This window comes from Rhamphochromis longiceps, linkage group LG23 (assembly GCF_057381845.1).
Source record: "Rhamphochromis longiceps isolate RC_006_pf linkage group LG23, R_longiceps_female_GT1.1, whole genome shotgun sequence".
Classification (NCBI taxonomy): Eukaryota; Metazoa; Chordata; class Actinopteri; order Cichliformes; family Cichlidae; genus Rhamphochromis; species Rhamphochromis longiceps.
The window spans coordinates 27458913-27485870 of NC_140578.1; the positions used below are offsets into that span (position 1 = coordinate 27458913).

The following is a 26958-nucleotide window of genomic DNA, read 5'->3' on the forward strand; positions in this document are numbered from 1 at the left end:
GCGCCGCTTCTATTCCTTTGTCTCTAAACCACCTCAATGTAAGTGTCCCTGTGATGTACTCATTTCTAGCTTATCCTCGTCTCTCCTAATAAAGACCCTGCCAGCTCCATCACATGAAATACAATACAATATACAAAAAGCAACTGGATATACAACCAAAACACACAGTGGAAATACAAACATTAAATCATACTAAGTTTAAAGTGATCACAAATCTGCTTTGAGACATTGTTGAGAAATGCCTTGAAAGTCTTATTATAATTCCACAATTTGCTTCATTTTTGTGACACCACACTTGATTTCTTTAAATTCCTAAAGCTCAAAAGAATTAAACAAAATTTAAAAGTCCTTAAGATGCTCATGAACAAAATTTATTAATAGGAGCTACAAACTCATATATTTTTCCTTGATTTTTGATGACACGTCAAATTCCTCCATTTACAGAGTTCCTGTGTAAACATTCAATTTACCGGACTTTGGACAAAGGATTTTCCAGGACTTTTTACAGTTTACACACAGGCGTCTGATCATGAGTCACTCTTCTTCATCTAGCCTCCTGAGAACCACCTTATTCGTTTATGTCCTCTGTAATGGACACTTGTTTTTGGTCTATATCTTTTTACTACTTTGAGCTACCCTAAGAAGTCCCGATGGACATCCTGGGCTTTCCATTGATCTCTCATGTGTTTGGGTGGCCTCTTTTAGCTTCAAAGAGGAAGGGAATAACAAAAAAATTCAATGGGAAGATTCTCTTTTCCTCAGTTTTCAGGAGGCTAGAATGTGGCAAATAAGAATGCTAAATGTAATGTGTACTCATTATTATCTACTCTCCGTTGTATCTAATGTCATTCTTATGGACTAGATTTCTTAAGGAGACTCCTGGGCAAAACCTTTCCCACCCAGTAATCTGTGGTCCCAAGAAAATATCTCCCACACCATTACACCATGAGCAACCTGAAATGCTGATACAAAGCAGGATGGAGCCATGCTTTCACATTTAAACCAAATTCAGACCTACTATCCAAATGTTGCATCAGAAATGGAGACTCATCAGACCTTCTGTTGTCCAATTTCCTGCTCATATAATATAGTATAATATTATATATAATAATCATATATAATATAGGAGTGATACCTGATGTGGTCTTTTGCTGCTGCTGCTTCAAGGTTTAACATGTTTTGGGCTCAGAGATGCTTTTCTGCATACCTTTGTTGCAACAAGTACATATTTGAGTTACTTTTGCTTTCATCAGCTTAAAACAGCCTGACTAGTCTCCTCTGACCTCTGACATCAGCAAGGCGTTTTCACCCAGAGAACCACCGCTCACTGGACATTTTCTCTTTCTCCAAATCCTAGAGATGGAAAATCCCAGCAGATTAATAATTTCTGAAATGCTCAAACCAACAACCAAGCCACATTCAAAGTCAATCAAATCCCCCATTCCTAATTCACAGAGTTCAGGTAAAGGCTGTTACCTGTAAATACACAGATCTTTATGTGTTTTACAAGTGTAACTGAGTGCAAGTATATATTGCACACAAAGATGTGCATGCTGAATAATGTCATTAACTAAATGAAGTCTCATTTTATGCTGCTTTGGATTCTGCTGTGGGCTTTTCCCAGACCAGCGGGGGATTTAAATCAGATTTATTTAGGAGTGAATGAGATTTAACTCCAAATAGGATCTCCAGGTCAAACCATTTGTAAATTTATAGTGATCGTGATTTTATCTCAGTGGTATTTAGATCTCTGAGAGTCGACGCCACCTCGTGGATGAGCTTTTACAGACTTATTTGTTTTCTTTTCAATATTTAGCCACTAGATGGGGACGTAGGGCTCCAAATGGCACAGTCATTTACAGGTTATTTGTGACACCGAGTCTGTTTAACTACACTGTTCAGAATCAAAGAGTCCTAGACTGCTGGTGTCTCTGGTTTATTTTCAATGTACTCTAAACTGTTAGGCCACAGGGCTTTGATGGTCAAATTGAGGTTTGTACTGTAAACCTAGAAACTTCCATACTCTCTATATTTGTTTATAACAACGAAACTGTTTATTTTAGGTAGTACTTAGTTGAATTTGCAGGAAAGTACAGGGCACATAAGATGTGAGATGAGGAAATATTGCTTATTTGTCCATAAATTTACCATGAAATAACCCAGTACTTAAAATTACTTAACCATTTAATTATGGTTATTATTTATTTATTTTTATGTTATTATTTTGTTGTTTCCTGTACAAAAGTTGTTACACAAAATTACATGTAATTACAGGCTACTTGTGCGTTAGTCACGGGTTTCGCAGGTGACTCCATAATATGGCTCCCATTCCAGAAAGTACAGAGTGCTTACAGCGCACTTGTTTCATTGTTTCTTGCAAAAACCTGACTTGTTGCCTACAAAATGCATGTAAGTACAGGGTACTTGCACCTTACTTGCAAGTCATGTTATAAAGTGTTACTATTTCCTATTATAATGAATGCATTATAAGAAACTATTTGTCTGTATTATCCATTACCTGCTTATTAGGTACGCATAACTAAGACATGGTTGCCTTCATGGAGGTTATGAAAAAAGGTTAAAGCCTATAAAGCGATGGTTTTGTTTTGGGGGTTTTCTGTTGTTGGTGCACAAAAACATTTTATTAAGAATTTCTGGATCACTTTCATTCACAAACATTCAAATATATATACAAAGCCCCACCCACTTTGTTGGGCCAACTTTTGTTTTTTTCTATTCGACTATTTTAGAGAAATACAATGCTTAACATGTTTTTTACTACCTGCCATAAAATATAAACAAACAAAAATTATTTTAGATATCTGTTTTGTTTTAAATTCAAACTAACTTTGTTATTTGCTTAAAAAATAACAAACTGAATTTATGATTTTATACGCAAATTTGAGCCAGCAGACTGGACTTCTCTGAGAAGTAAGAAATTAGTCAAGCACAACATTTTACCACTAAAACTAAACGATTTAAGAAACCAACAACACAGCCCTGTACTAGATGGCACCAATACATCACTGTTCCGCTGCTTATGGGACTGGGTGAAGATGAAAGGTGAGCAAAGCACATTCTATGAGGATTCAGTCTGTGGGACACAGGAGAGACTCCCAAATAATGACATTCTGGGACAGATAAAATGGAAAGGGCCCTGCCCTCTTTCTATTTCCCCAGATGCAAACTGTTATGCCACTGTGACAGGCCTAGTGCCCCCTCCAAAGAGGTCAAGGAGATTAGCCCCTGCTGATATAAATGATGTGAGGCAGATGTGAGGTGACACATATAAAAGCTGTTTTATATGTGTCAATATCTGCAATGAATCTGTATTGATTAACGAACACTGAACAACTGCCATACACCTGATATACAATGCCCCGCATTGATGATGCCCTGTATTCCTTGTCAGGCAGCCAATGGTTCTCAGTATTAGACCTGCGTATGGGATACGATCAGATAAAAAAGGCTGCGAAGACAAGGAAAAGATGGCATTTATTTGTCCCCTTGGTATCAAAGTCAAAGTCAGCTTTATTGTCAAAGACCATATGTACAGTCATACACAGTGTTGGTCAAGTTACTTGAAAAAAGTAATCAGTAACTAATTACTGATTACTTCCACAAAAAGTAATCCCGTTACTTTACTGATTACTTATTTTCAAAAGTAATTAATTACTTAGTTACTTAGTTACTTTTTAAAAACACGATTTACAACCTGAATAGGTGATAAAGCGATAGATCTTTCAGCCCAATTCTATTTTTTCTGCATAATCCATCATACAAAATGTAATCAAATGGAAAAGTCTCTTTTAAAACTTGTTTTATTAGTTTTAACCTTTTAACTTTATGCATCAAGCAAACATTTAATTATATGCAACATTCTCTGACTTGAAGAAATTAGTTTAACATTTAAACCTATTTTCTGCACATTCCAGCACAGAAAATAAAATATTTTTTGTGTTTACACTCAGTCTTTCAAATAGATGCAAGTAAAACACAGCAGAAAATAAATAAAGTCAAAGACTAGCGGTCCTGTTGCTCTATTTTCACTTGTAAAGCAGGACTGGGGTAGGCGGAGGTTTACCCTGGTGCAGGTGTGCCGTGGTCAGTGGAAGAATCCGTGAGTTTCTCTGTGAGTTTCCCATTACGTCGTAGCTACTCGGTGCTTGCTTGGAAGTTTAGGGGTCAAAGTCAAAGTCAGCTTTATTTGTCAATTCTGCCACATGTACAGGACATACAGAGAATTGAAATTTCGTTACTCTCAACCCCTAGATGAATAGCAAATAAACATTTAAAATATAAGAGAGTGATTAAAAAATGCAAGTAAAATAGTTAAAAAGTAGAAATTTAAATAAATACAATACAATTTTACATATAACAAGAAAGCTATACAATATACAATATACAGTATTCAGGTAAGGGTAAATGGCATTAAGTGCAAACCAGACAGAGTAGTGCAAATAGGCAAAATAGTGCAAATGGAGATTTAGTAATATACGATAAGAGATAGTGTGACAGACAAAGTCTTATGAGGTAATGGCAGTCCAATGCTCCACAAAGTGACTGGTGCAGGCCAGTGAGTGAGTCAGAGAGTGAGTGTGTGTGTGTGTGTGACAGAGTTCAGTGAAACCGTGGTGGAGAAGAGGGGAGAGGGGGCAGAATCGGGAGGGAGTTAAGCTTCCTGACAGCCTGATGGATGAAGCTGTCCTTCAGTCTGCTGGTCCTGGCCTGGAGACTCCGCAGTCTCCTCCCTGACGGCAGCAGCTTGAAGAAGCTTTGCATTGGGTGCGTGGGATCAGCCGCTATGCAAAGGGCTTTTTTAGTGAGACGGGTGCTGTAAATGTCCTGGAGGGAGGGGAGAGAGACACCAATGATCCTCTCTGCAGCTCTCACTATGCGTTGGAGGGTTCTATGACAGGACGCATTGCAGGCTCCAAACCACACAGTGATGCAGCTCGACAGGATGCTCTCGATGGTGCCTCTGTAGAAAGTGTACATGATGGGGGCTGGTGCTCCTGCTCTTCTTAGTTTGCGGAGAAAGAAGAGACGCTGCTGTGATTTCTTGGCCAGTGCTGTGGTGTTGTTCGTCCAGGAGAGATCCTCTGTAATGTGCACACCCAGGAACTTGGTGCTGCTCACTCTCTCCACAGACGCTCCGTCAACTTCTTTTTCGCTGTAAAAAGAAGTTTTCTTCCCACGCACAACGGACACTAATGTTTTTGTCATTTTTTATGGAATCAAACTCAAAGTAAGGTCAGTACTTCCACGCTTTAAACGCTGCACACTCTCTCCCACAATCGATATGTGATCCATTGTTGATCTGCACACAGCTGTTGTCACTAACGGCGCACTCGCTTACGTCACTGTCATGAGACATTCTCGCAAAAAAATCATGGTTTTAGTAACGCAGTAACGCAGCGTTCCTACGGGAAAGTAATGGTAATCTAATTACCGTTTTTGCAATAGTAATCCCTTACTTTACTAGTTACTTGAAAAAAGTAATCAGATTACAGTAACGCGTTACAAGTTACAAGTAACGCGTTACTGCCCATCTCTGGTCATACACATTTGAAATTGCAATGCTCGCATAGCCCTCAGTGTACACTAAAAATCTAAAGATGAAAAACGAAAAATAAAGTAAAATAACATCAAATAAGTCTTATGTACAACACAATACAATACTATACAATTATTTAAACAGCAGTGTCCAACACAATCATAGTGATTGTGGGCCAGTTCGTGTGCAAGTGGGCTCCCACTTGCACTTTCACTGACTGCCCCAGTCAGTGCAATGGTGGTGGGTCAGAGTTTGTATGTTTGGGTGTTTTTTTTTTGGGGGGGGGGGGGGGGGGGGGGGGGGGGGGGGTCAGAAGGAAAAGGTGAATGCTGGTCTGGAGTTCATGTGTGTGAGAGCAGGGAGTGAATTCAGCATCCTGACAGCCTGATGGACGAAGCTGTCTTCCAGTCTGCTGGGTCTGGCCCGGAGGCTCTTCAGTCTCCCTCCTGATGGCAGCAAACTGAAGCAGTTGTTGGATGGATGAGTGGAGTCACCTGTAATGCAGAGGGCTTTCTGGATGAGGTGGGTGCAGTACATCTCCTGGAGGGAGGGAAGAGAAGTACCTACGATCCTCTCTGCTGTTCTCATTACCCATTGTAACTTTTTTCAGCAGGACCCAGTGCAGGAGCCATACCACACAGTAATGCAACTGGTGAAGATACTCTCAACTGTGCCTCTGTAGAAGGTGTGGAGAGCAGGGAAATTATTTTACTGCTATTGGTAAATAATCATCATCATTACCATTGCATTAATAATATAATTTACAGTATTGATATTGTATTCAGAGGTTTAAACAGTGTGTGTGTCTTTCAGAAAGACTAAGTTGCAGGCAGGAGTCGACAGGAAGTTGCAGAGAGTTTGCAGAAGTGAAAGCAGAGTCTAAGTTATTCTGAGGAGCAGGTTAGACGAGGCTATTTGAATTACTAGGTTATTCAAAATGTCTGTTATACTTTTATATTCTTTTATTAAGCTTTTAGTAGAGGTTCTTGATTAAAACATTTATTCAACATAGTACATATAGTTTCAGTTAGGTTATTGTACCTAAGGATGGGCCTCGGTTCTGGTAAAAGGTCAGAAGTGCAACGGGTGAGATGAGAGAGCATGTAAGGTCAACACATACACACACACACATTAGTTAGACTCATTTATAGGTGAGAAGTTGGTCATGTTTGTCTCTGGAAAGAGGAACAGCGTCTGGCAGGATGTGGGGCTCGTGTTCCAGACGAGATAGAAGACAATGTTCTTTTAAACCGTGTTAAAAGTCATTGTGGTTTTGATTTGACGTATGTATATATTCCGTCTGTGACGTATGAAGGGGCGTCATTAATTCAAACCCTGACGCTATAAAAATCTGTGTATGCTTTGATTAAGTCGAAGATCAATCCCTGTCTGTGTACAGAGTGGTCTTCCCACGCGTGTATTCATTAAAATCAATTGTTTGACCAAGATCTTCTGGACCAATGGTTGTTTGTACTCTCCTTCCTCAATATTTGAACCTTAACAAAGGTTTTCATAATAGGGGTTGAGGCTCTTGCTCCCCTCAGTTTGTGGAGGAAGTAGAGTCACTGTTGGGCTTTACTGACCAGTGATGGTGCTTTTTAACCAGCAGAGATCTTCTGAGATGTGCACACCCAGGAACTTGGTGCTGCTTACCCTCTCCATGGCAGCACCATTGATGGTTAGTGGGGTTTGCACGGTGAGAGTTCTCCTGAAGTCTATGATGATCTCTTTAGTCTTCTCCACATTCAGGGACAGGTTGCTGCACCACTCGGCCAGATGGTTAACTTTACTCCTGTAGTAGGTCTCATCGTTGTTGCTGATGTGACCTATCACAGTTGTGTCGTCTGCAAACCCAATGAAAAGGTTGAAGCTGTTTGATGGTGTGCAGTTGTGGGTCAGCAGAGTGAAGAGCAGGGGGCTCAACACACATCCTTGGGGAGCCCCTGTATTCAGTGTTCTTGTGCTGGAGGTGTTGCTGCCGACCTGTACTGTCTGCTGTCTTACTTTCTATCAATTTGAGAGTATGCCACAGGGAATCACTGGAGCGCCTGCAACGTTCAAGGGCTTAAAGGAGATAGCTGTTGGGGACATGCAACTTCTGGAAACCATTGTGTACTAGGATTATATAATTGTTTGTGGCAAAACGCTTAAAGAGCACGAACAACATTTCTTATTTTGGCATTGATCTCCAACTCCAGTCCTTAAGAGCTACAGTCCTGCAGTTTTAGATGCAGCCCTACTCAAACACAGCTGAATCAAATGGTTGAATTACCTCTTCAGCATGCTATCAAGTATCATCATGCCAACCTGGTAACAAGCCATTCGTTTGATTCTCGTTGGAGACCCCTGCTTTAACCCTCCTGCCATCCTTTAAAAAACTCACACCCATCACCCTAGGGACCATTCTCAGCCACGCCATAAAAAGACCATATATCCATATTTTATTCCACTTTAAATTAGCCAACCTTGTAAAACTACTTCTCCCTGAAATATTCATGTAAAGTTTTAATTATATTTTCGTTGTTTTAACCCTTCAAATCCCAGTGTTATTACATGAGCGCCCTGTGTTATAAGCCCCAAAAACCAAAAAACGAAACTAAATATTTCCACAAAAAACCAGTTGAAGTAATATGTGATTGTCATTATAAGTAGGCCTTTAGATGGACCAAAGATTGGCACCAACATACATTTTGACCTGCCATTATTTTTTTTGCATTTTTTTTGCAATTTAAAAATTAAAACTTCAAGGCCCTGAGTCTTCATTGACATCCAAGAAAAGAAGAAAAAATAAAATCATATGATGATAATTTGGGGTTGAAAAATAGCGTTTATAATGGAAGTCAATGGGCAGAAAATGGTCCCCAGGGTGATGGGTGTGGGGATTTCTGCTGCTCAGCCATTTTAGGCTGATTTAAGGAATTCACACTGGAATATTAACATTGACAGGTAAAAACTATCCTGTGGCAAGTTTGGTTATATTCCACTGAACACAGTGGAAATGGCAGCCATTTAACACATAGCAGTGGCACAAAAAGGTCCCAAGAAGGCAGGAAGGTTAAGGTGTTGGACAGGCTAGAGGAGTTTAGGTTGAAAGTCTCCATTAACAAATGCCAATTCTGTCATCTTCAAGTTAAGTATGTGAATAACATTGCCACCACAAATGGAATAGCCAACCTTCCAGAAAAGGCTGAAGTGGTGAAACACTGAAAAGTGCCCACTCACTTGAAAGCTTTCAAGTTTTTCCCTAGATTTTGTAATTATTATCGGAGGTTTATAGCAAACTACTCCACCATCATCTGTCAACTGTCAGTCCTCACCAAGAGTTATAGTCCCACTTGGAAGGACCCCAAAATCCAAGAACAATGTAGACACAAACCAAACCATCAGAGCCTTTTGCTGGACAGTGGACTCAGAACATATCTGTGATACATTTTACAACTACCTGTATGGTGTCAATTTCACTGTCAGGACTGACAATAATTCATTAACATATGCACTGACATCTGCAAGGTCAGTGCAGTAGACATCACTGGCTTGCTGCCCTCAACACCTATGATTTTACCATACAATATCATCCTGGGTGCTGACTGTGACAGATCATTCCATATATACATTAAAAAAAAATCACAATTAATTGAAATGTTTTATTTTACCAACAATTGCACACAGAGGCTTTTCACAGATGACGATAATGTGAGAGTAAGCCTCTCTGTGTGATAAAAACTAGACCTTTAAGAAACAAAAAATCATAGCAATACATCAAGCAATAATTCACAAGGCATAACAATTAAAAAACAAACAAACAAACAAAAAAAACACCCTCTTTGTGCTTATAACATAATGGTGAAATAAAAAATATGTTGACCTCAAATTACAAAGTGCCTATAAAAAATGACCAAGAACAGTCAGAGGTATCACAACTGGTTTATATAACGTTTTCTTTGGTATGTGGGAAAACCCTGACATGCAGAGTAAATAATGGATAGAATAATGGAACAAAAAATTAAGACAAATTGACTGTACTTCAAAGTCTCTCTTTAAATCTAAGAATAAAACGGTGAATGCTACAGGTACAGAACAGTGTTGAGGAAACACTTTAAGAAGAGAGTGAATGTTAGAGAAAGAGTTTCAGCCTTTCATGAAGCTGCTCTGATCTTCTGATATTTAAATTGTATTTACACTGCTGTAAACTGTATTTACAGCATTTATTTACAGCATTAATTTGGCATGTGTAAGTAAGTAAGTAAGTAAAGTTTATTAATTAAGCGCTTTTCATATACAGGCAGTCACAAATCGCTGTACACACAAAAGTTAAAATAAACAGAACGTTAAGTAACAAAATAGACAATCTAAATAATACAAAAAGTTTTAAAAAAAAGAGCATTTATCAACAGAAGATTTGTTTAAACAGAAAAGTTATAACTGCTTTTTAATGGATTCCACAGAGTCAACCAAAGTGTAGTTGTGGTTGTACACTGTTACACAGCATTGGTGCCACAGACTGAAAGGCTCTGTCCCCTTTCGTCTTCAGTAGTGTACGGGGAAAAAACAAAAAACTCTGAGTCTGTGAGCGGAGACAATGAGCAGCAGTGTATTTTGTAAGAAGCTTGGATAAATAATCTGACCATGGCCAAATAACCTGGCCATTCAGTGCTCTTTATGTGAAAAAAATGAATTTTAAAACGAATTCTAAAATCTATTGGGAGCCAGTGTAAAGAATATAAAACAGGAGTAATGTGAGCTCGCTTGCTAGAATGAGTTAGTAGTCTGGCTGCTGCATCTTGTATAGCTTGGAGGCAAGAAAGAGTTGATTTGTCCAAAGTGGTAAACAGGGCATTACAATAATCTAAACGTGATGACACAAATGCAAGAGCAATTTATTCCAATTCAGTTAAGGAGACCATTTTTCGCAGTTTAGAAATAAGATTTTTGAAATAAGAGCGTCTAACCTCTTTCACTGACTCATTATATAAGTGAAGAAGTTCTTTGAAGTGTTCATGATGGACACCACAGAGGCGTTGAAGACCACAAGTTTGATTATTTAACCTGGGTGCGCAGGAACTAACAGAGCAATGCCCAGTTTTGAAAGGAGTAACCTGATTGACAGTGGCAAGACCGTGTTTATTAAAAGAGTTAATAAGGAGCTCAATATTGTCAGAAGAATTTTTAAAATTAGAAAGACAAGAAAACTTAGAAATGATCGAGTCATCAATAATAAAACCTTGGGGAAGAGACTCTGAGTTGACAGATACATTAAAAGAGAATGACTTATGTTCACTAAAAACAACGTCATTTAAGTTCAAGTGTTCAAGGGAAACACCATAAGTGAAGATCAAGTCCGGAGTATGCTCAGCAGTATGAGTACAACCTGATACATGCTGAACAAAATTCAAAGTCCATGATGCTCAGGAACTCCTTAGTGGTACTATTTGATGAGTGTTCTGCATTACAGTTGAAGTCACAATGACCTTGCCCATTTTAATAGTCGAAGTTAAAAATTATTGCAAGTCTGACAGAAAAGACGCAGCAGAGCCAGGTGGACGATAAATTACAATACCGTACATGGGCTGATCTCTTCCAATTTTTAATCATAATCATCTCAAAAGGGTTGTAGCAGCTTGAAGAGATCATCTGGCATTAAAATGTCTTTTTTAAAAATTAACGCTGTTCCACCTCCTCATCCAGATATCCAAGGTGCACAGAGAAGTGAACAGCCTGCGGGACATAGCTCTAAAAGATGTAAGACTTCATTCTCACGCTGCCATGTCTCAGAGATAAACATAAAAATCAAGCTTCTCTGCACAGAACAAGTTATTTAAGATATAAGACTTGTTGGCAATTGAGCGGGCATTAATTAACATAATTTTAACGTTGCAACCCACCGGGACAGGTGTAGGGTGGCCTGGAAGAGAGTCTGCACTATGAGGTAAACCGCACAGCAAATCAGGGTTCCTGCTGCGATGAGCCGTGGCTTTCCATGCTTTCAGATGACAATTCGGGTGGTAAACACAGGGCGTTGTGGGGATTAATCCAGCTCCGACAAGTTTTAGGTGTATATTACTGGCAGTAGCCCAGGGATAAAGCCCCTGAAGGTCTACTTCTCTCTGAAGCCAACAAATCAGCACAAGAAAGCCATCTCTCTTCCCCCACTTCCACCGATGAGGCCTCTGTAGCAAAAACACTTGCACAACATGTAAAGTAAACAAACACATGGACAAAGGCAGCGGCACAGCCAAACACAGGCGCCATTTTGCCTTCTTTGTCTTGAGAGAAGCACAGCTTAGATGCAGAGTGGAATTACACACAAGTATGTGGAATTAGCTGTATGATCACTTACAAAATGAACTGACAAAAGCGTCATTCAGACCAAAGAAACTGAGGCACCAACCAGACCACCCAAACCCAAATCCAGCATAAAGAGGTTGAGTGAATGTGGTGTTGAAGGTGTGAAGGTGGATAAGATTGCCAGATGAGACTCTGAAGAAGGACAGAGTGCCAGCTGGACAGTCCACATACACCGCTACTCTGTCAGGGATAGAGTAGGAGGAGTAAATGACTGTTTCTTTCCCATTGTGCCAGACGGAATAACCATCACAGCATCGCAAACTCCAGGACTGATCATTCCTTCCAAACAAACAGTCCGTGTCTCTTCTTCTTCCAATTCCTTTGTAACTCACTGATATATGAACATCTCCTGTCCACTTAACCTCCCAGTAACAACGACCAGTCAGACCATTTCTACATAGCAGCTGAGGCCAGTGGCCAAATCTGTCTGGATGATCAGGATATGACTGATCCTCATACATATACGTCACCATTCTGTTGTTATCAGACAGTTTGAGTTTTCCATGTACTGTGTTTGTGTCAAGTGTGAGTTCACAGGAATCTGATAGAGGTAAGAAAGACAATCCAGCTTCAGTTACTGATGCATCTATTGATTGACACTCTGATGATGACTCCTGATATCAGAGATGTGAATGAGTGATGATAATGGTTAAATATACAGCTTTGTTCGTTATCCAAACACTTACACTTCCTCAGACCTGGTCCTAGCCATCGAACTTCACCAGACCTCATTCTGAAAGAAGTGACACATTTAAAACAACAGTTGAACCAAAGTGCTTTCCAGGTAAGGTAGACATATTAACAATTCTTGTTAATTCTTGTCTTGTCACAGAAATCAGGTGTAGCTAAAATTCATTGTGTTAACCCTCAACTCTGGAAACTCTGGGTTTTTTGTTCCACAAAGAAAGTTCACGTATCTTTCTTTCAGTTTCTTAAGTGTCACAAAGTCTTTACTCTCTCTGACTAATGACATTCATTGACATGCATTCACATTTCTCAGTTCACTGGATTCAAATGGATGTTCATGGTGACCATGGGCATCCAGATATCTGAACTCCACTGATTAATTTTTTGGTCATACCTGCAAACATTCTGAATTCAAGCTAAACATAATTAGAATGAAACTAATTTAATCAGCTGTGCAGGAACTGAAAGACTTTCCATAATCTCAGAGTTTAGAATTAGACAAGAAGCTCTGGAAGTTCTCTGGTTAGCTCTGGTAGAATATGTTAATAGAAAACAAGTGAATCTAGCTAAAGACAGCTGATTCAAAACTATGAAAAAAGGAAAAAACACACAATACCAGTTTATTTGAAAATGTTAATCCAGATTTTTAATTGTGATCAGTTGAAAAGGTCCTGACCTGAGAGCTTCCAGTGAACAGTTTGGACTTTTCAGCCCCTCAGACAGAAGCTTCATTCCTGAATCCTCCAGGGTGGTGTTACTCAGGTCCAGCATTCTTAGACTGGAGCACTGGGAGGTCAAAACTGAGGACAGAGCTTCACAGCTTCTCTCTGTCAAGTTACAGCCATTCAGCCTGATGAGACAATAATCAAAAAGGAGACATTCTTTATTTAACAGGTCTGGCAGTGACAAAGACAGTAATTAAACTCAGCCTTGCAAAAAATGTGGTTAATCAACATTAATTGACTTAACTTGACTTAACTTTATAGGACATGTTTGGATAACTGGTGAATTTAAATTGGCTGTAGGTGCAGATGTGAGCCTGAATTATTGTCGTGTTCTGTCCCAAGTAAAAGATTAAAAATGGTTCATAATAATTTAGTGATAAAAATGTCATATTTCAACTGTAGTAATTTATATTAAAAAAGAGAGTAATTTAGTTAAAAATATATTCTATACAGTCAGCATTAGTTTTTCTGTATCTTATTTTGAAGGAGTAATCTGTGTTCGCAATGCATTGTGGGAAGCAGAAGCTGCAGTCAGTTAGGAAAAAGCATTGTACAGAAAACCTGCCTATCTGTGTTTAAACTTTATCTCCTGTGGCCTGAATCTTTATATACACCATCGAAAGCAATGGCTGTAAGTTTATTACATGTTCTGGTTTGTCTTATATGTTTATAACAGCTGATTTAGAGATCGTTTTGTGAATGTGTTTCTACCAGGAATTAGCCTTATCCCAGAAGCGGATTTTGCTTAGAGCATGGTCTATTACCATAGCAATGATGCTAGCGATCTAATTTGCATATCAGAGGATTGTTAAAACCACTATTTATTATTACTTAGCAGCTAAGACTAACTTTGATACATGTTTTCTATCACTAACTATTTCTTTTGTGCATTTATTTCACAATGTCAAAGAGCTAAAGGATATTTTATTTTGAGTTAAATTGAGTTTGGCTTGCTGTTTACCTGCGTTAACATACACAGTGTATCCAACACGTATCGATAACAGTATAGTCATTTTGCCTGTGTTACCCCTGTGGTAGATTTGTGACATTTTTAGGGTGTACACACTCTCTTGTCCAAAATGTCTGTGAAGGTTCTCAGTCATCCAGGTCATCGTAGTCTAAGGAGCTTGGAAAGAAAAGCGTCTGGACTTCTTTGAGTTGCTTGAAGACGTTTCACCACTCATCCGAGAAGCTTCTTCAGTTCTAAGGGTCAAATGGTGGAGAGTCCCAGATTTAAACCCAGTGGGAGTTACCCCCCAAAGAGGGACAAAGGACCACCTGATGATCCTCTACCTAATCAGATGAGCCAAGGTGTGAAAGCGGGTGTGGGTCACAATCAGCCAGGGTTTCAGATGAGCTCATTGTGAAACCTGGCCCCACCCTATCATGTGATTTCCTGAGGTCAGATGGCCCAGGATGTGAGTGGGCGTTAAGGCGTCTGGGAAGAGATCTCAAAACTGGATTATAGATGGCAGACAGATGGTGTCGTAAACCACCACCTCTGTTCAAAGATGGTCACTCACAGTGGACGTAAATGGCTTCTTTCACTCCTCTTTCAACCCATCTGTCCTCTCTGTCCAAAATGTGAACGTTGGCATCCTCGAAAGAGTGACCTTTGTCCTTTAGATACAGATGAACTGCTGAGTCTTGTCCCGTAGAGGTGGCTCTTCTATGTTGTGCCATGCGCTTGTGAAGTGGCTGTTTGGTCTCTCCAATGTAGAGGTCTGAGCATTCCTCGCTGCACTGTACAGCATACACCACGTTGTTAAGTTTGTGTTTAGGAGTTTTGTCTTTCGGGTGAACCAGTTTTTGTCTGAGTGTGTTGCTGGATCTGAAGTACACTGGGATGTCGTGCTTGGAGAGAACCCTCCTGAGTTTCTCTGATACACCGGCTACATAGGGGATGACCCTTTGTAGCCATTTGACCCTTAGAACTGAAGAAGCTTCTCAGATGAGAGGTGAAATGTATTCAAGCAACTCAAAGAAGTCCAGACGCTTTTCTTTCCAAGCTCCTTAGACTCTCTTTTCCAAAGTTAGCGAGGATGGGCTTCATCCACCCTGTGATTCTGAAAAAATATACGCTCTTGAAAAAAGAGAAGTGAGTTTTGTTGGTGACAGAGCTGCTGTCTGTCTTGTCGTCCTGTTAGCTTGGTAGGGTGTGGCTAACTGAACAGCAGTGTTGGGGAACAAACAGACATGATATTTTCATATCTATGTTCAGCACATAAGAGATATAATTTTTTTTAAAAAGATCTCAAAGAAGTCATTAAAAAAATTAACTACAACTTGATCTGACCTGAGAGTTTCCAGTAAACAGTTTGGACTTTTCAGTCCCTCAGACAGAAGCTTCATTCCTGAATCCTGCAGGGTGGTGTTGCTCAGGTCCAGGTCTCTTAGACTGGAGGACTGGGAGGCGAGAACTGAGGACAGAGCTTCACAGCTTCTCTCTGTCAAGTTACAGCCATTCATCCTGATGAGACAATAAGCAACAAGATTATTTTTTACACATTGTTTTGTTACATGTTTTCTCATTATGCATTTAATTACCATCATTACTAAATTCATATTCAATTTATTCTGGTGTTGTTACATTTATTTACAGGAAACCGGTGGTCTTAAAATATGTTTTCGTTAAGTTTAAATTCAATTTTCATACATTTCACTTAGAATAAGTTGTTAACATTCAATATACGGTTTGTAAATAGAAGTAAATTACAAAATAGTAGAAAAAGCTATGAACACTTCAGAAGCAGGCTCATATTTATTCTGGATGTGAAAAAGGTTATATGTTAAGCTCCAATAATACAGCTCTTGTCAAACAGCACCAACTAGTTTTATCATATTTTTAATCTAAATCTTGAAGTTGATCACTTGCTGCTACAAGATGAAAATGGGATCTGATCAAACTGAATTCATCCTCAGCTAAATGTTTGTGTGGACGATGTCCCCCCCCCCCCCCCCCCCCCAATTCCATAAAGAGATTTTTCACAGTATAGATTCCTACTGTGAAGCTGGGTCTGAACTTTAGGAAAGTAGCTGACCAGAGCAGGTGAGTATGTATTCAATGCACTAATGAATGTAAAAGTGATTTACAGAAATATACTGTAACGTTAAGGTGTAAGGTGTACAAAGGATTGAAATCAGAATCAGTAAATATATTTGTGAAATTACACAGCTTTGATGGAGGCTTTGGCCACTGGCAGGAGCCTCAAAAGAGCTTCCTCTGATGCAGAGTATTTCTTTAGGTCGAACACATCCAGATTTTTTTTTGATGACAGCAAGATGAAGACCAGAGCTGACCACTGAGCAGGAGACAATTTATCTGTGGAAAGACTTCCTGAACTCAGGGACTGTTGGATGTCCTCCACTAGAGAATGATCATTCAGTTCATTCAGACAGTGGAACATATTGATGATTCTTTCAGCAGACAGATTCTCACAGAGCTTCTCCTTGATATACTGGACTACCTCCTGATTGGTCTGTAAACTACATCCTATTTCTGTTGGGAGGTCTTGTAGGAGAGTCTGATTGGTCTGCAGGGAAAGACCCAGGAGGAAGCGGAGAAACAGGTCCAGGTGTCCGTTTGGACTCTGTAAGGCCATGTTCACAGCACTTTGGTAGAAGTGTGTCTCTGTACATTCTCTTATTTCAGACGTATTGGAGGTTGTTACTTGATCTTGCAGCAGATTGACTCCAGTGTTGAAGAAAGTCAGATGGACATGAAGAGCAGCCAGAAACTCCTGAATGCTCAGATGGATGAAGCAGAAAACCTTGTCTTGGTACAGTCCTCTCTCTTCTTTAAAGATCTGTGTGAACACTCCTGAGTAAACTGAAGCTGTTCTGATGTCAATGCCACACTCTCTCAGGTCTGATTCATAGAAAATCAAGTTGCCTTTCTGCAGCTGTTCATATGCCAGTTTTCCCAGAGCCTCAATGATTGCCCTAGTCTTTGGATTCCAGTGTGGATCTGTTTCATCCCCTTCATCATACTTGACCTTCTTCATTTTGGCCTGAACCACCAAGAAATAGATGTACATATCAGTCAGGGTCTTCGGCAGCTCTCCTCCCTCTCTGGGTTTTAGTGCATCCTCCAGAACTGTAGCAGTGATCCATAGGGATGGGTATTGATAAGATTTTAACGATTCCGATTCCATTTTCGATTCTGTTTAACGATTCGATTCCTTATCGATTCTTTTTTTTTAAAAAGGAGAACACTAAAGTCGATTAGCTTAGAACTGTGTTTTATATCTTCTCTTTGAACAAGATAGAAATTTAGGAGTAACATGGCCTTACAAACCCAACAGTGAGATCTTAAGAGATCCAGCCTACGGCTCTTCAATGGGGTGTCACAGGGTCCCCAGGAAAAAAATGTATATGTAAAATAATAAAATAAATATTCTCCTGTAGCAATAACAAAGTTTAACATAAATTATTCTGTAGCAATTACACAAGAATATCCAGTAATGTCCCTGCCTACAATTAAACACATTCACTTACCAAAGTGAAATCGGGGGCATCTGCTGTGGCAAATGGGTGCAAGCCTTTGACCACAAACTTAGACACTGCTGGGTGACATTCGTCTATCCTGGCCTGAAAGGAGACGCTACCGGTAGACTGCAGCGAGAACTGCCAGCATCTGAGCCAGCCAGACTCTGTCTCTCTCATCATGGTTATCTAAATGCAACGCACAGTAATAGCAGGTTTTGTAATAAGGTAAATCGCGCTAACATAATATGCAATGCTAATTGATTAGTTACCTGCAGTATTAACGGGAGAGGACGTGGAAACGCTACCGCTGCTGCTGGGTTGAGCTTCGCTAGTCCGGAGCGGATCAAAAACACGACATTCGTTGAAAGCAATCGCGTGTTTTTTGAGCAAATGCTTTTGCATATTCGTAGTGTTTCCTCCCTTTGATGAAATCTCTACTTTGCAAGTATTGCACGTTGCCCTGTTGTCATCCTTTCTCATAAAGTGTAACCAAACTTTTGAGCGTTTGTGCCGCTCAGGCGCCGTGTTTCCTACTGGGTAAAAGACGCTACTCAACGTGATGACGTCATTCGGGGCGACTGGAATCGATAAGGGAATCGTTTTTAAAAGTGGCAAATGATTCCAAGGAATTGAAACAGTGGGAACCGGTTCTCAACAAGAACCGGTTTTCGATACCCATCCCTAGTGATCCAGCAGAAGACTGGGATATGGCACATGATGTGAAGGCTCCGTGATGTCTTGATGTGAGAGATGATCCTGCTAGCTTGTTCCTCATCTCTGAATCTCTTCCTGAAATACTCCTCCTTCTGTGTGTCAGTGAACCCTCTGACCTCTGTTATTATGTCAACACACCTAGGAGGGATCTGACTGGTTGCAGCAGGTGGTGTGGTTATCCAGAGGTGAGCATTAGGTAGGAGGTTCCCCCTAAAGAGGTTTACCAGCAGCACATCCATTGAGGCGGCCTTTCTTGGGTCAGTTAGGATTTCAGTGTTGTGGAAATCCAGAGGAAGTCGACACTCATCCAGACCATCAAAGATAAATACAATCTTGAAATCTTCAAAGCTGTAGATTCCTGCTTCTTTGGTTTCGGCAAAGAAGTGATGAACAAGTTCCACCAAGCTAAATCGTTCCTCTTTCAGCACATTTATCTCCCTAAAAGTGATTGGAAATATGAACTGGATGTCCTGGTTGGCTTTCTCTTCTGCCCAATCCAGAGTGAACTTCTGTGTTAATACTGTTTTACCAATGCCAGCAACTCCCTTTGTAAGAAATGTTCTGATTGGTTCATCTTTTCCAGTTGAGGCTTTAAAAAAATCTTCTTGTCTGATTGTTGTTTCAGGTCTGTCTTGTTTCCTGGAGGCCAAATCAATCTGTCTGACCTCATGTTCATCATTGACCTCTGCAGTCCCTCCCTCCGTAATGTACAGCTCTGTGTAGATCTGATTCAGAAAGGTTGAGTTTCCTGCTTTAGCAATCCCTTCAAATACACACTGGAATTTCTTTTTCAGCTTAGATTTAAGTTTACGCTGACAAACCGCAGCCAAAAATTCTGAAAAAAAAGAAAAAAAAATCCCAAATAAGATTTATTAATAAATTATTCTGTAAATAGTCTAACGTTTCAGTCTACTAAAGAATGAGTGTTTGAACATAAGTTGGTCTATCTGCTGACAGATTAATAAATATTCACTGTATCCAGTAACTTAAGTCTTTAGAGAAATCTGCTTACTTTTCTGTAGACAGTCAGCCAACCGCTCCTGCTTCATTCTCATCAGAAAGTACATTGTGATCTTCACAACTGCATCTCTGGTGCTCCGCCTCTCATCCTTATCCTCATCCTCCAACAAATCCCCATCCTCTAACTGATTTTCCAAGTCTTCTGGACAATCTGAGCTCAGAACCCTTTGGATCTTCTTTAACTCTTTCCCAATGAAAGTAAAGATTTCTGACTTGAGCACCTGGAAATGAAAGACACTGAGTGCAGAGTCTAAAAACCTGCAAGTCTAAACAGAGAAATATGCACAATTTTAAGAGCTGAAAAGTACATTTCGATATATACCCACCCTAAATATGAAGTTTAACTGTTTATGATCCTGCGAAGCAGACAGACGGCAGGAAACATTTGAGCCCTTCTGCAGAAGGCTATGGAAAAAAACATAATGTTTAAGTTCTCTAGACATGAGGATGTGCAAAGCTACTGCCGTTTACCCTTCAAAGGAAGAACAAAACATAACAGAGCTATGTACAGGAAATATAAGGAGCTGCTGGATCATTATCAGAAGAAAGTAGAGCTTGCAGTGTGCAAGGGCATAGAGGCTTTGCCGCATCCAGAGTATTGATCTGCAGAGCATTATGCAGAGTACAGCCATCAGAAGCCTACTGAAAAGGTTCCACACCATGATGGATCATAAGGTTAGACATGTTAGGTAGCTGTTTAGAGATGAAATATCATATTAACTGTTATAATATTGGTATAAATATTTAGGCATGCCTCATGCTAGTCTCCAATGACGACCTAGTAGGGAACTACAAGAGGTCAGATTTACAACAAAGCAATATTTTTTCAAAATATGCAAGAAAACTTTTCCCGTTAAAGGTGGACACAAAATACTTGTTTCCTCACTTGAGGGGAAAACACTATCAGCTACAACCAGGCTATAAAGGAGGGGACACTAACAGTTGGTGATGTGTGACTGAAAACCAAAAATCCTTTCTGCACTTGCTACTTCACTCCAAATGGCGGGAAGAGCAAAATGTAGATGCAAAAAACTTGACCTTGAGAACACATCTCGCATATTAGCTTCTTTTCAGTCACATCCTTTTAAATCTATAATCAAATTTAAAATTCTACTCCTTACAAACAAGGCCTTGAATAATCAGGCCCCGTCTTATCTTAAAGAGTTCACAGTAGCACGTCACCCCGCCAAAAAAACCCACACTTTGGGGTGACATGTCACGCCAAAGTGACCACATGTACTGCCGTCTTACAGTACATATGGTTCCGTACAGTATTTATAGGAACGATAGGAGGCAGTCTTCACCTTTCAGGCCCTTCTTCTGTGGAACCAGCTGCCAGTTTGGGAGCTGACAGACACCCTGACTACTTTTAAGAATAGGATGAAAACGTTCAATTTTGATAAAGCATAGAGTTAGTCCTAGATCAGGTGACCCAGAATCCTCCCATCAGTCCCCGTTAGTCTGGAGCTCCATTCAAGATCTTGCCTCATTGAGGATGATTAGGAGAAAGGTGGTGGATGAGCTCAAAACTACTCAGGAGGAGAATGCTAATGATCTGAAGGCAGCTGGAACTAGAGTCACCACGTATGCCATTGATAACACACTAAGCCGCCACCAGTGTTGGTCAAGTTACTTGAAAAAAGTAATCAGTAACTAATTACTGATTATTTCCCCCCAAAAGTAATCCTGTTACTTTACTGATTACTTATTTTCAAAAGTAATTAATTACTTAGTTACTTTTTAAAAACACGATTTACAACCTGAATAGGTGATAAAGCGATAGATCTTTCAGCCCAATTCTACTTTTTCTACATAATCCATCATACAAAATGTAATCAAATGGAAAAGTCTCTTTTTAAAACTTGTTTTATTAGTTTTAATGTTTTAACTTTATGCATCAAGCAAAAATTTAATTATATGCAAAATTCTCTGACTGGAAGAAATTTGTTTAACATTTAAACCTATTTTCTGCACATTTCAGCACATAAAATAAAATATTTTTTGTGTTTACACTCTTTCAAACAGATGTACATAAAACAAAGCAGAAAATAAATAAAGTCAAAGACTAGCGGTCCTGTTGCTCTATTTTCACCTGTAAAGCAGGAGTGGGGTAGGCGGAGGTTTACCCTGGTGCAGGTGTGCTGCAGCGGTCAGTTGAAGAATCCGCGAGTTTCTCTGTGAGTTTCCCATTACGTCGTAGCGCACTCAGTGCTTGCTTGGAAGTTTAGGGGTTTTTTTCGCTGTAAAAAGAAGTTTTCTTCCCACGCACAACGGACGCTAATGTTTTTGTCAATTTTTATGGAATCAAACTTAAAGTAAGGTCAGTACTTCCACGCTTTAAACGCTGCACGCTCATACTCTCTCCCGCACTCGATATATTATCCATTGTTGATCTGCACACAGCTGTTGTCGCACTCGCTTACCTCACTGTCATGAGACATTCTCGCAAAAAAAATTAGTAATGCAGTAATGTAGCGTTCCTACGGAAAAGTAACGGTAATCTAATTACCGTTTTTGCAATAGTAATCCCTTACTTTACTCGTTACTTGAAAAAAAGTAATCAGATTACAGAAACCCGTTACAAATAACGCATTACTGCCCATCTCTGGCCGCCACACTACTTATCCTGCTTACTCAACATTTTGTTTTATATCCCTGCTCTAATCAAGGTAAACTTTTTATATACAGGGTACAGGGAAAAGGTAGAGATTTGATAGGGTGTTCTTGTCTAATATTTTCATGTGTGTGCGCATGCACGGGTTTGTTGGTATGGGTATATAAATGGTATGGGTATATGCGGGCGGTTTATCCTTCAAGCTCGGGTCCTCTACCAGAGGCCTGGGAGCTTGAGGGTCCTGCGCAGTATCTTAGCTGTTCCCAGGACTGCGCTCTTCTGGACAGAGATCTCCGATGTTGTTCCCGGGATCTGCTGGAGCCACTCGCCTATCTTGGGAGTCACCGCACCTAGTGCTCCGATTACCACGGGGACCACCGTTACCTTCACCCTCCACATCCTCTCGAGCTCTTCTCTGAGCCCTTGGTATTTCTCCAGCTTCTCGTGTTCCTTCTTCCTGATATTGCTGTCATTCGGAACCGCTACATCGATCACTACGGCCGTCTTCTTCTGTTTGTCTACCACCACTATGTCCGGTTGGTTAGCCACCACCATTTTGTCCGTCTGTATCTGGAAGTCCCACAGGATCTTAGCTCGGTCATTCTCCACCACCCTTGGGGGCATCTCCCATTTTGACCTCGGGACTTCCAGGTTATACTCGGCACAGATGTTCCTGTACACTATGCCGGCCACTTGGTTATGGCGTTCCATGTATGCCTTGCCTGCTAGCATCTTGCACCCTGCTGTTATGTGCTGGATTGTCTCTGGGGCATCTTTACACAGCCTGCACCTGGGGTCTTGCCTGGTGTGATAGACCCCAGCCTCTATGGATCTTGTGCTCAGAGCTTGTTCTTGTGCTGCCATGATTAGTGCCTCTGTGCTGTCTTTCAGTCCAGCTTTGTCCAGCCACTGGTAGGATTTCTGGATATCAGCCACCTCCTCTATCTGCCGGTGGTACATACCGTGCAGGGCTCTGTCCTTCCATGATGGTTCCTCGTCTCCCTCCTCTTTCTTGGGTTTCTGCTGCCTGAGGTATTCACTGAGCACTCGGTCAGTTGGGGCCATCTTCCCAATGTATTCTTGGATGTTCGTTGTCTCATCCTGGACTGTGGTGCTGACACTCACCAGTCCCCGGCCCCCTTCCTTCCGCTTAGCGTACAGCCTCAGGGTGCTGGACTTGGGGTGAAACCCTCCATGCATGGTAAGGAGCTTTCTTGTCTTTATGTCAGTGGCTTCTATCTCCTCCTTTGGCCAGCCTATTACCCCAGCAGGGTACCTGATCACGGGCAGGGCGTACGTGTTGATGGCCCGGATCTTGTTCTTACCATTCAGCTGACTCCTCAGGACTTGCCTGACCCTCTGCAGGTACTTGGTGGTTGCAGCTTTTCTAGCGGCCTCTTCATGGTTCCCATTCGCCTGCGGGATCCCCAAGTACTTGTAACTGTCCTCTATGTCTGCAATGTTGCCTTCTGGTAGTTCAATCCCCTCAGTTCTGACTACCTTCCCTCTCTTTGTTACCATCCGACTACACTTCTCCAGTCCGAACGACATTCCAATGTCATTGCTGTATAGCCTGGTAGTGTGGATCAGTGAATCGATGTCTCGTTCACTCTTGGCATACAGCTTGATGTCATCCATGTACAGGAGGTGGCTGACAACTGCTCCGTTCCGTAGTCGGTATCCGTAGCCAGTCTTGTTAATGATCTCACTGAGGGGGTTCAGGCCTATGCAGAACAGCATATATATATATATATATATATATATATATATATATATATATATATAAAATTGTAGGTTGTGTATCCTTCAGGTGTTAATGGGGTTATTGAAAATGTGTATATGTGCGTATGTGTGTATATACGTAGGTATGGATAGATAGAAACATATATGTGTATATATTTAAAAAAAAAAAAAATTACACATAACATATAATGTAATTGCAAGGAGGTATTTCTGTAGTCTATTGATACTAGATAGTGGAAAAGGGGTGGGATTAAATAAGCTTATGCTTCTTCCTGCTCCTTTTTGAACATGGACGTTATTTGGAGTTGTGGTTGCTCGTTTTCCTTTTGTTTGCTTTGTTCATTTGTCTCTTTCAATTCTATTTTTTTTATACTTTTTCAACATGTTCAAAATAAAGATTCAATCAATCAATATATATTTAATGCTTACCGTACATCAGGATGTTGTTCATCTTTAAACACAACAGGCTTATCCATAGACTTCTCACTTTTCATGGACACACAGCTAGAGTGGTCTGCTCTCTGTTTCTGCATCCTAATAAATACTATTAAAAAAAAAACAAAAAAAAGAAAGAAAAATATTCCATCAAATTAAATATAACTCATTTGGAAATAATTGTCAGCTTTATATCTCTGCAGTCTGAACTCTCTGAGACAGGAAAAGCAGAATTGTTGAACATGCTCTAAAGATCTGACTGGGCCTGTCGGTATGATCAGTTTCCTCTGAATCACCTTCATGACTGAGTGCAGCACTTTCTTCAGCAGCACCCACAGATTTTTCAATTTTTGTCATCACCTCTCTCAGTACCTCTTCAAAATCCTTCCCACTTAGCTTGGCTATTCCTCACAGTTCACTAAGGTAAGTATCTGTGACACTACCCCCAAATCTCTGGGAATAAACATTTGTCAAAGCATGTACAGAAAGTACTACATTAGGATTTGCAGCTGAGGGGTGGACATAAGGCAACAAGGGTCCTAATGCTTGTACTGCTACTCCCGAGTTATACTCCACTATCTGATCCTTGTTGAATTCAGATACTTGATCATCAATGGTGAGGACCCTACTAATAGAGCCATACTGCTTTAAGAAGTCAAAAATCTCTTCATCCTTTTCTGATCCTGTTACCCCATGCACTATGACAGCATTTGGGACCTTAATACCTAATTTTTCAACAAACTCCATCTTTTAGTGAGACAAAGGGTTTTACCAAAAACTCCCTTACACAAAATACGCTTCACTATCGTTACCGATTAATTCAAGGCTCCTGGCTGGCTGGCCACTTTTACACTGTAACCAGCATGTAACAAAATATATAAACAATGGGCAAATCAGAAGACTTCAGGAACAGCAGGAGCCTAGAGGATGGGTAACCACAATGAAAACACAACCACAAATGATGAAGCAATTATTCAATTGTATTTGAATTTGTGCACTGTATTGAATTTAACAATAATAACCAAAACTGTGTGCGCGCACACACAATTCTGGTTATTATTGTTAAAAAAAAAGAAAAAAAAAAGAAAATAATGTCAGACCCGGGTCTTTTAAAGTGTCAATAGAATCCAGTTCAGGCCTGTTTGGTGATCTGGCGGTTTATTGGTGTGAGTTCAGTCCACGATCGATGTATGGTTTACACAGTTCGTCCTGTTACAATCCAGGCAACCAGACTTCAAGATTCAGTTCCATATGGGCTGTGGCTCACCATCCATTGCAATGGAAGATCATTCCTCTTCTACGGATTTCCACAAAGTCCGTAATCTAAAGTTCTCCGTGGAGTCTCAGCTCCCAAAAAAACCTGACCTAAGAGTGAGGTCAGAATTACTTCAAATGAACATTGTTTACACTTAACTAATAACACTTCTGTTGAAGGTGTAAAGCATGAACAAAATCTGTTTCAATTTCAAGTTCTATTTCTAATGTTGTACAACTAATCAAATTCAAAAGGGTTTTCATTACATGGCAATGTAGCTATCAACAATCATCATTTCATTCATTCATTTATTTATTCATTTCAGGCACAACAAAATACATATATTGAACATAAAGTGCACAAAACAAAAAACAAAAATTACCTGAAAAGGAGTGGGATGAAGAGAACTTATTAAATCCCACCCCTATACTCACTCATCAACAAAAAACAATAAGCTTCCCACAGCTACGCCCATCGTTACAACCAAACAAACCATCAACAGCCCCGGGCACATGCAAGCTTCTCAACGGCAGCTCGCAACAACAATTAGAACCATCATAACTAAATACAGAATATATAATAATTATAAATTGCGTTACCACAGGTAACAGGCAATAATAATTACATAGTGACAAACACACGTGCATATACATACATACATATATATCTACACACACATATACATACATACGCACACACTTTTTTTTTTTTTGGAATCCATACCAGCAATGGTAAGAGAACAGACGTTACAGAGCACACTAAAACCATCATTGAGTATACTGTGACCAGACCAACTGTTTGTAGAGGAATTTAAATCTATGAATATTTTTGCATTGTTTCAGTTGTAAACTCAGACTGTTCCAGATTTGCAGTGCTCGTTTCTATACTGTGACTAATGGATTAGTTGTATTTTTATATGTTTCTCCCCACACTTCCACACAATATGTAATATATGGAAGAACCAGGGTACAGTACAGAGTACGAAGTGCATCTTTATCAAGGTATGGTTTCACTTTGTTCAAAACTGCGAGGCTTCTGGAAATTTTGGATTTTATGTGTCTGACGTGTGGTTTCCATGAAATTTTGTTATCAATTACGACTCCCAAAAATTTGTTTTCACTCACATTATCAATTGGTACACCTTCAATGATAATTGGTAATTCTATATTATATTTTAAATTACCGAAAAACATTGCTTTAGTTTTATTTATATTTAATGATAATTTATTTATATCCATCCATTTTTTTTTATTAATTTTAGCTCCCTGTTTACGGTCATTACAAGATCAGTATAATCATCGCTACTGAAAAATATATTGGTGTCATCTGCGAACAGTATGAGCTTAAGTACTTGAGAAAAATCAAAAATATCATT

General features: G+C 39.9%; 1 protein-coding gene across 1 annotated transcript; it reads right to left on the bottom strand.

Moving 5' to 3' along the window:
* Positions 1-9828: 9828 nt before the first annotated feature.
* On the bottom strand, positions 9829-24769 carry LOC146642089 (protein NLRC3-like). The gene is made up of 9 exons (XM_085399017.1): positions 24323-24769; positions 19863-19941; positions 19529-19757; positions 18495-19351; positions 16486-17426; positions 15611-15784; positions 13266-13439; positions 12589-12635; positions 9829-12443 (listed from the first exon to the last, which is right to left on the bottom strand). Exons 1-9 carry the CDS (start codon positions 24424-24426, stop codon positions 11887-11889), a joined length of 3162 nt encoding a protein of 1053 aa, XP_085255143.1. The 5' UTR covers positions 24427-24769; the 3' UTR covers positions 9829-11886.
* Positions 24770-26958: the final 2189 nt, after the last annotated feature.

Coding starts and splice junctions, on each gene's coding strand:
- LOC146642089 (XM_085399017.1), bottom strand. CDS start 24,426: ATGCAGAAACAGAGAGCAGACCACTCTAGCTGTGTGTCCATGAAAAGT. Junction 19,758..19,862: donor AGTTAAACTTCATATTTAGG/GTGGGTATATAT, acceptor TTTCATTTCCAG/GTGCTCAAGTCAGAAATCTT. Junction 12,444..12,588: donor AGGACCAGGTCTGAGGAAGT/GTAAGTGTTTGG, acceptor TACCTCTATCAG/ATTCCTGTGAACTCACACTT.